This window comes from Schistocerca cancellata, chromosome 1 (assembly GCF_023864275.1).
Source record: "Schistocerca cancellata isolate TAMUIC-IGC-003103 chromosome 1, iqSchCanc2.1, whole genome shotgun sequence".
NCBI lineage: Eukaryota > Metazoa > Arthropoda > Insecta > Orthoptera > Acrididae > Schistocerca > Schistocerca cancellata.
Window position 1 is genome coordinate 651,625,710 of NC_064626.1, and position 13,303 is coordinate 651,639,012.

A 13,303-nucleotide genomic window follows, 5' to 3' on the forward strand; every position below is an offset into this window, starting at 1 on the left:
TTGATAGGACAGCCGTAGATGGTAAGATAGAAATCGAGAAGATGGAAGGAAGGGGTGGTTTTGCCTACAATGATCGCCTGGGTCTTGGAAGGATTGACCTTGAGCAGCCACTGGTTACAACAAATAGTGAACCAGTCAAGATGGGATTGGAGAAGGTGCTGGGAGCGTTGCAGGGTGGGTGTGAGGTCAAGGAAGGCGGTGTCAACAGCGCACTGGAGAAGGTGTAAGGGAGGTGAAGGCGGCGGGCGGCATGTCCGCCATGTAAAGAAGGCAGCGAAGGGGGGAGAGGACGGAACCTTGGGGCACACCGGCAGAGGGGTAGAAGGTGTGGATAGTGACATAGGAAGGACGTTGGGAAAGAAAGGAGGCGATCAGACGAACGTAGTTAATAAGAAGGTCGAAGGTTTGGAGCTTTAAGAGGAGACCGGAATGCCATACACAGTTGTAAGTACGTTCAAGGTCGAGGGAGAGGAAGATGGCAGAGTGACAGGAGTTGAGTTGTTTGGAGAGGAGTGAGGTGAAGGAGAAGGTCATCGGCAGAGAAGGGTGGTCGAAAGTCACATCGTAGCGGTAAGGAGGTGGTGCTGGCGGAGATGCTGGTGAAGGTGTCAGGTGAGGATAGATTCCAGGATCTTGCTGAAGACTGAGGTAAGGCTGATGGGACGGTAGGAGGAGACAGTGGACGGCGGTTTGTCGGGTTTGGGGAACATCAGAATCTGGGAGGTTTTCCACAGGTCGGGGTAGAAGCCAGTGGACAAGACCACATTATATACTCTGGCCAGGGTGGAGAGGAAGGAGGCAGGAGCTTCACGGAGGTGGCAGTAGGTGACACGGCCATGACCGGGAGCAGTGTTGCATTTCGTGCGGAGTGTAGATATGATACCCTGAGTAGTGACCGGGCGTTGAGTTCGATGTGTGTAATGTTGTCCAAGTACTAGAAGCCAGGAGCGAGTGGAGGAGCAGAGGTGTCAGTTCGATCACGGACATCAGGGAAGAGGGAGTAATCGAACTGGGGATCGTCAGGGAGGGTAAAGATATCGGAGAGGTAAGAAGCAAAATGATTGGCCTTACTGAGGTTATCAGGAAAGGGGTGGTCATCATGAAGGAGAGGGTAGTAGGGGAGGGGGGGAGGCCTGACCAGTACTTAGACGGTCCGAGGCTAGCAAGAGCTGCGTATATATATTCACTTGCTGCAGGGGGCGTGACTGGTGCGGTGCGGTCCGATTCCACGCACCATTGGCCGTGCTTTCTTCACAGCCTTCTCTGCTCTTGCGTGCCACCCCTTCATTCCAACATTTGTGGCTACGCCAGAACAGCATTCATGTACCAGTTGTGCAAGGGTCTTTGGTTATTTTGCGACTTCAGTGGAGCAAAGTTTGACCTACTCTAGACAAAATCCCTTTTTTGGTTTTGTATCACACTACTCTACTAAAAGGATGGCACCTGTCCTCAAATACAGAATAACAATTTATTATTTCTTCATAAACATATGCGAATATAAACAAACAGGATTGACTAATCTCGTCTTCACACCAGAAACAATTGAATTTCCCATTGACATTCTTGTCAGCTCTACATTCCAGACTTCGGTAGGCCGTGGGAGCTGCGCACGTCCTGCAGTCTCTTTGCTGCTAGTTGTGATGATGTTACGGGCAGTCCAATTGCTCTTGGTGGCGCACATAGCACAAAAAGAATAACTCAGAGAAGAATACAACAACAGCAGGCTACGAAAATGGAGCAATTCTAAAAACGAAATAAAGATAATTATCTCCTTAACAAGAAACACTCTAATTCTCGACTCGTTCTGGTTATTCATTTATTTGAATCTATACAAGATGGATATAAAATCAACATATGTAAGCGAGACTTTGTACCTTTGCAGTTGCTATGAGAAACTCATATTGTTTTTACAGAAATGGAGCAATTTGCATTAGAACAGCGAATTGATATTGTGGAGTCTTACATAAAGGCAGGCTCAACGAATGTGAAGAAGTGTTACAAGTGTTGTATCCTGGTAGGATCGCTCAACGATCAGCTCTATTCAGGATCAGTACAAGAAATGGAGGGCTGTAGAATCCGTTCAGAATGTTCAGAGGAATAGGCGATAGGAAGGGGAGACCCCTGTACCTATAAATAGAATTTGCATGGACATTGCGAGAAGACTGTAAGTCGGAAGGGAAGTTATCACAGCAGGTTGATGTATCCCGTAAATTGTGTCATTGTGTACTAAAAAATGTAAAAGTAAAAGGCTATAGTGTGAGTTGAAATTTGGGGATCAGGAAAAAAGAGTTCTTTATTGTAACTGGCTGTTAACATCAATTGCTATCGATTACTTGTACACCTTGCTTTTCTTCATGTCAGACTAGGTCTGGTTTCATTTGTCAGGTTATGTAAACTCTCAGAATAGCTGGTACTTGTCGCAGGATGGCCCACATATTCTGCATTAAGAACTTCACCTCTCAGAGAGACAGGTGTTTGGTGTGCATTGTCTGGTATGCCCTTTATTGGTCCCATACTTTTTAGTTACACCTTAAATAGTGCCGCCAGATATCTGGAGATCTTTGACTCTTTCTGTGCACAATTAATAGGTGCAGGGAAGTTCTATGCAGTATTCCAACAAGATAGAACAACCAGAAAGACACCGACCTGCAATGTCTTAATTTTTAATCCAGATCGATATTCAGACTTTCGGAAATGAAGGCTATGTACCACATAAGATCTAGAGCTTAAAATGGGTAAGAAATCTACTCGTGGTAGTCTCTGAGATCACTTTGGTGGAAAATTCATGAAATTAAACTCCTTTCAGTTTATCACTTTGGCTTGTGCAAAAAGGTACACAGCAATACACCACTGCTGTCGGTAAACTGAAACATTTAACGAAATGTTACTGTGTTAATGCGTAGAGTGGAAATCAATAATGGGCTAAGTGCCAAAAGACTAATTACAAGTTATTCAGTGTTTTTTATTTTGACAAAAATATTTTAATAAAAAAACTTCAAAAATATTTTTTATTTATTGTCTATGACGAGAGTCATACAACCACAGCAAAATATTTTTAATATCCTGTCAATTTATCAATGAAAATAAATACATTTTTCCGAAAAATGCAAGAAATGCCAAATGGCATATAGGTATCTACAAAGACAAAGTAAGTGCCAGTGAAAGAAATCTCAACTATTCATCAGTTTTGTTAATAACAAATATTTTACAGATATACTATACTGTGATTAAATTATTTTTAATCCTTCTTTTAATTTTATATAGTACAAAGCAATTTTAGTTGATTAACTGTTCGAAAAATGTTCTATTAGCTACTTTCAAATATGGTAGCATCTGTTACAGATCCTTTTACTTTCCAGCTGACAAGTTGTTTTTATATTGTTCTGATGGTAAAACAAAGATCTTTATTACATCAGTGGTGATCCTTTTCTTGAAAATGTTATAGGCGCCCCAATATTCAAGTTTGTTAATATTGTTCTCATCTTGATGACATCCAGTGCAGTTCTTTTTACTTGAAAGCAACTACATTTGGAAGTGTTTATTTTCATTGTGTTAACATGTGTATCAGTTGCTTTTCTAAATAAAAAAGTCTCCAGCTGGAGCACAGCAAGCACAAATGGATTGTTAAGAGTCAAATTCTCCATAAGTTTTAAAAGGTCCTCAGGTTCTCAAACTTTGCAATTCTCCCAGTCTCTTACAGTTTTCAATCTGGGCAAAATCTCTGTCACTTGTTGCAAACAATTACAATGCTTTGGGGCACTTAACCTCCTTTAGCCCCACCAGTAGGCCAGCACATACTGTTCACGCTGTCTTTTGGACCTTATACAAGGGTGAGTCAAATGAAAACCTTAAATTTGTAATAACAAATCGAAATTTCGCGCCGTTATTCTGTAAGTTGGTAAGCGTACTACAAACAGTGTGCAGAATGGCCTGTAGGTGGCAGCATAGTGCAGATGCACACATTCCGTCCCAGTATCAGTATAAAGATGGCCGCTCCACTAGTAACTTGCACCAGGGAAGAACAGCGTTCCGTTATTCGGTTTTGCGTAGTGAAAGTGTGAAACCTATTGAAATTCATCGACGAATCAAGGTTCAGTACGGTGATGCATGGTTTTCACAGCAGCAAGTTTACGAATGGAGTAGGAAGTTCGCAATTGGTGTGACTTCAGTGGAAGATGCTCCTCATCCAGGTCAGGCACAACGAGTTGTGACTCCACAGAACATTGCAGCAATTGAAGCCATAGTTAAGGAAAACCGCCGAGTGACACTGAATGACTTTGCAGCATGTTTACAGATTAGTCATGGATCAGCACACCACATTATGCATGATGTGCTCCAGTTTCACAAAGTGTCTGCAAGATGGGTGCCACGGCAGCTGACTCCTGAAATGAGAGAACGACATGTTGATGCTTGTGAAGAACTTCTTCGGCACTTTAAACGAAAAGGTGATGGCTTCCTTGCAAGAATCGTTACTGGGGACGAAACCTGGGTTCACTTCCACCAACCGGAAACGAAGAGAGTGAACAAGGAATGGCGCCATTCCTCATCACCGAAACTAAGGAAGTTCCGAACAGAACCATCAGCAGGGAAGGTTATGCTGACTCTCTTTTGGGACGAAAAAGGCGTCATTTTGGAGCATTACATGCCTAGAGGGACCACTGTCACCAGTGCATCATTCACAAATCTCCTAAAAAATCATCTGCGGCCTGCAATCAAATCAAAGGGACGTGGTTTGCTGTCAGCAGGTGTCCTTTTGCAACATGACAATGCAAGGCTCCATACTGCCCGTACAACAGTTGCAACAACCACAGACCTGCGTTTTGAGTGTCTTCCTCGTCCACCATACTCACCAGACCTTGCCTCAAGTGATTTCCATATGTTTGGGCCACTCAAAGACACAGAGATGTTCTGAGATGTTCACTGAACTGCTTCCATGCCAAGCGAAATGGGGTGGCTGGGAGAATAGAAGCAGGCAATGGTTAAACATACAAGTGCATGTATTAAGGCTTGTCCACATGCAATGCTCTGTCCACACACACAAACACACACACACACCACATCTGAACAGACATATCATAGCACATGAACACGAGATTTGCACAGATATGAGAGCACGAGTTGCTGGTTTGAGCGAAGTTGCTGGCCTGCAGCTTCAAATCACCTCTACACAGACAAGCTGGAGCGTGTGCACAGGAGGTCACCAAAAATCTGGCACATGAAACATGTTTGAGTCAACTTCTTGTTCAGTCCACTATTTCTCGCAGTTGACCCTATGGAAAACAGGGAAACAGTAATAATAAAAAATTAATTCATTATGGAAAATCTATTTCCTCTGGCACAGGGGGCTTGCTAACATTCTTTCACTCAATACTGGTCCTACGCCATAGCTTTATGTGAGAGTGAGGCAAAAGAAAGTAGACCCTATTTCTTCTAAAGAAAAGTGCATGTTATGTTAAGCTGATAATGAAGACCTTGAAACAGCGTCATCAGGGAAACAAGGATATTTACATAATATGTGGTTCATAACAAGAGTGATATTGAAATGAACTGTAGAATACATCATGACAATACTAGAAATAGAACTTTCTACATCAACTGTATCTAATTTCCCATAGAGATCAGAATGGAGTTTTATACTTTGGTGCAAAAGTCTTTAACAGGTTGCTGGTAGACTTCTGGCAAGGAATTGAAAATCGCGACTCAGAAACATGGATAATCTCTAAGAATGTACTCTATTTGAAACTGTAAAAATATTACCTGAAACTTGCCTTCATGAAACCATCACACCGAAGTCAGCGTGAATAGATTCTCAAGTGTTGAGTATGATATCTGTCAATGTTTGTTTCGACTCTGCAGTGCAAAATTCTGGATCCTCGTAGTTACCAGGAATCTTAAAGTCAGTGCCAGCTGCTAATATGGACAAATTGCTATCCCCAAACAAGTATTTTTCAGTATTATAGGAGGGCTTCTGAGTCTCAGAAGATAGTTATACATTTCGAAATCCATCCCCAAATAATTAAACAAGTCGTCGGGTTCGTCCTGCAACTCGTGAATTAAATTCATATGCAGAAGCTGACTTCATTTCAGCAGCCACTTTCTACATCATGGATTTTTTCTTTTGCAACATAAGTTGTGAACTCAGGCCATAATAAAATTTCCTCCATTGCTGAATAAATGTAATAAACTATGTGGTCACGAGAACATAATCTCATGCCACTGAAGTTTCTTTGAAACATCAACACATGGCATTTGAGCAGAAGGTGGGAACTTGAACCATGTGAATGGATCACGTTTGGTCCTATCTATTGCATGCACAGACGTTGGCGCAGATAGTTGCACAGACAGATCTGTGTGCGTGTGGGCATGCCTTTGAGAGTAAAACAGCTTTGTTTTCAACGTGCAGCAAGATGTCCATTCTGAAAGTCTGGCTGTCTATTTGGTAGCTGTGTCATGCTGCCATATTGAAGGCTCCAGCTTGTGTAGTGTAGACTATGGCTGTAATGTCAGGGCCTCAAGAATGTCTCGCGCCAATAAAACCCAAGGTTGCGCTGATGTTTTGGACCAGAAATTGACATCACACGACTCTACCCAATCAGCTTCAGTGAAACTTTGCTGCTTGTATTCTACCATCCTGAAAGTAGCTGCTCAGACGTATACTAGCTTGTCTATCCCCACATCAATTGCTTATTCTCATTTCGCTTACTTTCACTGATATTTTTTGTTTGTTGTTTAGATTTGCCGCTGGGATTTACTTGTTTTTATATAGTTTATGCTATTGAAGAGATGAATGCAATAAGCAAGTTCAAAATGACCTATGTTGTAGCAGTTATTCAGAGATGAAGAAGCTTGCATGGAATAGAGTAATGTAGAGAGCTGCATCAAACCAGTCTTCAGACTTACAACAGCAACAAAAACATTGTTTTGGTGACAGCAGTCACTGTCTGCTACCAGTCCTAGTCTGCTACGCCTTGCCCATTACATTAGTATTAAAAAATGAGAGTCATTGTAATGTAAATACACAGTAAAGATACTATACTTAAACTATTAAATAGGATTTTACCCGAGTTTCTAGTTTTATGTCCTAATGAATTTTTTTAGTATTCTGAAAAACTTGCTTAACTTTTGCAAATTCTCCTATAGTTGTTAAGGCAGGAAAGAAAGTGTGTGTAGTAAGTAGTCCTAACTGTTTCACACGACTTCCATATTTTAAATAATATTAAAGCTGATGATACTTACATTTTCCATCGCAAAATCAGTGACAGAGTTAATGAGTCTGTTTAGTCCGATGGCTAGGCATACAACTAAATCTCAAATTGACATGATAGGCACAGACTCAGCAGGTATACTGCAAATTATTAAAAGTGGTTTCATCCTTCACAAATTAGGAACCGTTGTAAGTGAAAAACAGTAGCTTACATGCTACACTTTCTACTTTTAAAATTTACTTCTTTGTATTAGTCTCTGTGAAAACTATACTGCATAATAGCAGTATTCCTATGGCAAAAGAAAACAATTACAGCTATCAAAGGAATATTAAATATGTGACTGAATCATATAGCCCACCATTCTCAGTGATTTACAAAATTACCTGTACTACCACTGTGTCCTTATTGTAAATGCAAGCAAAAGTTGGATGCGTCATTATCACAAAGATGTATGCAGGCATGACCCTACATACGGTAGAAGTCTAGATTTCGCTTTTAGACTGAATAAATTTTAAAAGTTTTAGCTTTGCTGGGATTTAAGATGTCAGTGAACTACCTTTATCAGTGATACGAACGCGTAGTAAAATGCGAATTCTGTTACACACCTAATGCTCACAGAAAATTATTTGTGAAATTTGAACGCTATTTATTTGGTTTAGATAAGCAGTTATACAACACTAATGTAATTTATGGACATAATACAATAATTACTTTTAAAATATTTGTATAAATGTACTAGTATTTAAAGTAATCCCCAAGTATTTAAAGTAATCCCAGTGACAAGTGGTATGGTCTTGTTGTATTAATTTCGCGAGGAGGGCTTCAATACTTTAATTCACTTCTCGATATTTAATGCACAATGGTAATAAATTTGATCATGTGTGTAACAACAAATGTTGACACTGTTGACTCCTTAGTCTGCTTGTACAATAAGGTCACATATATGTTACAAAAAATAGCAAGTACACGCTTTCTTTCTGTCAGGCTAGCGTTCTTAAGCACAACTGAAATGTAATTAGCGCCACATTTTTCTCTTTAATTGCAAGCAGCCATTTTAATACACTCCTTAATTTGTTTAGTGTCGATGGATTACTGAGGGAGCAAAATGAAAAAAAAAAATACACGAATTTTATAGTTACGAATATACAATCATATTCCAGTCGAGCGTAGAGTTCCATGTCAGCTGTTCATGTCATTGCAGCCAGGCGTATACAGCAGTTAATAACGTGATAAAGGTTTCGCGTCCGAAATGTCAACACAACCGGGCATTTTACTGGCGCAACAAATTTCCTCTGTACCTTCATTCTGGCGACACGTTGAAAGCAAAGATAAAGGGAATATCTTTGATCTAATTGCGATGGGCTTATTATCCAAATGTTAAGCTTTAATATCTATGTCTTTGTTTACTAATTTGTTGATGGGTTGTAACTGACATGTTGTAGTAATAATCAGTAACGCCAATATAACCTTCGTAGATTAACTGTTTCAATATGAAAAATTACAAAATTGAAGGCACAATAGGACAAGGGGCTCATGGTCTTGTTTTACGAGGTCGTCATGTGGACACTGGAGAGATTGTAGCTGTAAAAAAGGTGTTATTAAAACGAATAGAAGATGGGATACCTGTTACTATATTTCGAGAAATTAAAGCCTTACAAGAAGTCGACTGTGAGAATGTATGTGTGCACTTGCGTGTAGTAGACCGTTTTCTGTATTGCACTGCTGCACTGGTAATTTGCACGTTGACTTGAAAGAAAGCCCACTGTAGGGAGTAAGTCCATATAGTCTTATTTAATGTAATATTATGTAACAACCAGTCGTCAATTATGTTCCGATTGTTTCTTTTTTAAAATCACATACATGCACTTATATGGACCACACATTACTGGCAATCACATACATGCACTTATATGGACCGCACATTACTGGCACTATAATTATTTAGTGGTGGTTGTAATGAAACCATTTTGCAAGGAGAGAAGTATTGCTGTAGAAACCTGTCCATTGTTGCCTCAACTAACGTGAGGAAGGTATATGCATTCCACCAGCTTGGAAGACTCGTGTCCTTCCACGCAACCCCTCCATCTTTCAAATAGCATCTGTGGTAGGATTTTAAATGATACTTCTTGTATGTTGTTCTACCTCCAGGCTTTTAATAACTAATGAAGTTAAGAGTTATTCAGTTGATAGAAAGAAATTGATTAAAATATGTCTTTTGGTATCCTAGACTTTAATTTCAAATCTCTCCAAAAACCAATACAAGTGTTGTTATCCTTATCCAGTTGAAACTTGATTCACTATGAGGCCTAGTTTGGAAATTAATACTAATTCTCCCTTTTTCCATAATTATTAATCTGATAATTGAGAATCCTCGATGGAATGCGACCAGCAGCTGTAGAGGAGGCATTGAATAGTAAATACATACACATTAGCATTAGAATGCGCACCTGATAATTCAGTATGAAGGATGAATTTGAAAGTTACAAACTATACGTACTAAACAAGAGCAAAAGCTACTAAGCAATTTCCAGACACTGTTAACAGGAGAACCTCACTGTTCTGTACTGTGGACATGTTTTTACTTGATCTGAAATTGAACGTAAAAGATTGTTTTCTGTTGATAGGTAATGACAAACCTAACAAGCAGAATATTGACAGGCAAGTTTGGTTGCCAGCTGGTGAAGCTGATGAATGTGAATACGAAATATTAGAGATGATCACAGACTGATCTGTAGCATCCCTGAATACTAGGTTAGGTTGAAAAATGACAGTTTGGCTGCAAGTTGAAGAATCAATATTGAAAACTTCAGCTAATCTGGAAAAGATGTTTACATGTCAAAAATTTCTTACGTGCAAAACTTCTTTGAAATTCCTTAATATCACACATCAAAAACTTAGACAAAAATCTGAAATATTGTAAAGTAAGGACTGAAATATCTCTTAGACTTACTGATTGTGCCAATATGTAAGGCATATCATAGCTATGAATCTCAAAACTCTTAACGCGGAGGGTACGACATGAAAAGAAGTAACAAGCCAATTACACAGACTGTAATTGCTACAAAAAAATCCACATTTCAATGAAGGAAAAAAAAAGTTTCTAAAACTTTGAAAGGCTGTGTAACATAGACAAAGATATGAAAGTTCCAGATAGTACAACTTTAGCTTCCTTAGACAAACAGAGGGGATTACAGAAGTGTCCGATTCCACCCGTCTGCTTTGACCCATGACGTTACTAATGTTACGGGAATGGCCATTCACCATGATTCCATTATGACGCCATTATGTAAACATGACAACAAACATGAAAATACGTAGATCAAAAAACTAACAAACATGTCTTCTTCCAAAAGTATAATTAAACCAGCGGGACAAGTGTGGGAAATTGGGGGTTTTTGGGTGGGGACAAACTAAATATAAAGACACACCACCATCCCAAATCACGCAAAACAATGACATAAATTGATAACACTAAATTCCCCAATTCTACTACTACACTCACAATATCCTCAAGAATTGGTCACTTTCTTTCACCTATACAGCCCAACCGCAATTGTCGATACTGCGATATAAAACTCCATAAATTACACCACCACCACAACTACTGTTACCACAAAACCAACACCTCAGCAAATAAAGTTGGAATCGGTAACTTCCCTTGACTTGACCTATATAGGTCTACAGCAGCTCATGATACCAAAACGTAGCTATGACCGTGCATTGGAATTGGATACTTCCCTTCACCTACATAAGTGAACAGCAGCTCACGATACCAAAGCACACAGCAACACTGATGCAATGGAATCGGTAACTTCCCTTCACCTATATAGGTCGACAGCAGATCACGATACCAAAACACTCATAGCTATGACAATTCAATGGAATAGGTCACTTCAGTCCACCTATGCAGCTCATGATGCCAAAACACTTATAGCTACAAGAACATTTTGAAATCAGACAGTTCCCATTACCTCTAAAGCACAAAAACAACTAACGATACCAAAAAATTTTAAATCAGGTACTTCCGCAAAGATATCTAAATCAACCCCAAGTGCCAATACCAAAACACCAACCACCAACACATGCAGTAAATACCACCAACCAAACTACACAGAAATACACCAGCAACCATCATAACACACGAAAAATACAACCAAAAAAACGACTACTTACCACAAAAGAGTTCTGGCACTACACACTAGGTCAGACACCACAGTCACACACAGCCTCAAACACACACTCCAAAAAAAACCAGAACAAACTCCCAACCCACCCACAACCTTCCTACCCCGCCCCACCCCCACCCAACCTCCACCCTCCCCCCCAAAATCAAAGATCCATCAACAAATAGAAACAAAAAACAAATCTCAATCACACACTACAACTTAAAAACAGCTGCAACAAAACATATCCTCCGCAACATAATCATAAAACAACCACCACCCCCCATCCACCTACGTCCATAAAAATTACCAACTATTACACCCCCCCCCCCTTGAGCCACAGCACCCCCCTTCCATCCCCTCCCCTCTGTCCTCTTACAACACATCCTTAAGTAACCACCTTCAGCCATACATTTTACTAATAGCCCTTAAAAAAATGCAATAGTCCCCGGGGACACACTTCCACCAACAATACTCATGTAAATGAGACAAGGTTAGAAGAACACCTTTTCCCCCTCCCAATAACTGACTTAACCGCCCCCCAAAACCCCTCTGTTGTATTTGTACATGCCCCAGTCTCATAATTCTTTAATTCTAAACTATGGTTAACAACTAAATGATCATATCCCCTCTGGTCCAACCCCCTATAAGAAGAAAAAGCATTGGAAACTATTGTGCTACCCTCCTCAATTAATCCCACCAATTCCCTTTTTGTGCGCCCCTCCAAGACCCTAAAAACACCCTCTGAACAACCACCCCCAGATACAACAACCTCCACACCCATAAACCAGCCGGAGACTTACCCCTCCCATACTTCCTCTTCCCCAACTGCGACTTGTCAACCTTCATGACCACCCCAGGCCCACCCAACTTACCCTTGTACTTAATATATTCAGAACAAACTTCCCTACAAAACGAAAACCAGTCATAAACTGTCCTCTCACTAACACCAGTCTCATGTAGACAAAAACTATGAAGTATCTATAACTAAAATAATACGTCATCAACACTATCTCTTGCATCCCCAGCCTAGACTCTCAAACTGGGTACCACGCCTTATGGAGCGCCGTAGGTTGTCCCTACGGCTGTGCCACATGTAGCAGTCCCTGGTCTGAGATGCCGGAACTCTGGGCAACCATATGTTCTGCCGACACACGCTGCACTTCACCACGCCAACAGCCCTAATAATTGTAAGAATTTTATCAGGGACATCATATCGTCCCCCATTTCTCCCCACAAACGAGAACTATTATAAGCATCTATCACTTTCATACCTAACAAAAGCAGCCACAAATTAAATTAAATGACTTATAACGTGACATACAGCAAACAGCACTGCAATAACGTAGACACAACAAAAACGTAATTCTTAACTCAGTGAGACAAATTTCTGTCGAAGACCAGTCACAACTGACACCTGAACAGATCAAGCACCAACACCAAAATGAACCCAATACACCACATAACACACGAACCATAAACACATGACCAGAGGACACCACTGACCGCAACAAAATGTCATCTACAAACACAACACACTCATAAACTGAACTCCATGCTTTCATGACGTCACACACCACAACACCCTTACGTCACGGGTCAGAGCCGACGGGTGGGATTGGACGCCTCTGTTGACCCAAACAGAGTCATTAGTCTTGTGGTCCTGTGCATCTCCCAGCACAAATAATACAAATACAAACAAAAACAGAAATTACCTTGGTTGACTTAATAGCTGCCTACGACACTGTCAACCACAGAAACTTGCTGAAGAAAATTTACTGGCTCACCAGGGATTACCATCTAACATCCCTCATAGGCACTCTCTTGCAGAATTTGTTATTACAAGTCTTTCTCTCAAGTAAGAAGAACAAATTACACAAAAGAATGGCCTACCTCAAGGCTTTGGCTCTTGTGCTTTTTAATATTCCCATTAGA

The 13,303-nt window shown here is 40.4% G+C and overlaps 1 protein-coding gene across 2 annotated transcripts in view; it reads left to right on the forward strand.

The window, feature by feature from the left end:
• Positions 1-8,605: 8,605 nt before the first annotated feature.
• Positions 8,606-13,303, forward strand: part of LOC126162054 (cyclin-dependent kinase 20-like) — a 35,001-nt gene continuing 30,303 nt past the window's right edge. For both annotated transcript variants that reach the window (XM_049918310.1, XM_049918302.1), the window contains exon 1: positions 8,606-8,881. In XM_049918310.1, coding sequence (XP_049774267.1) covers positions 8,696-8,881 — 186 coding nt within the window. In that variant the 5' untranslated portion in view covers positions 8,606-8,695. The remainder of the gene's footprint in view (positions 8,882-13,303) is intronic.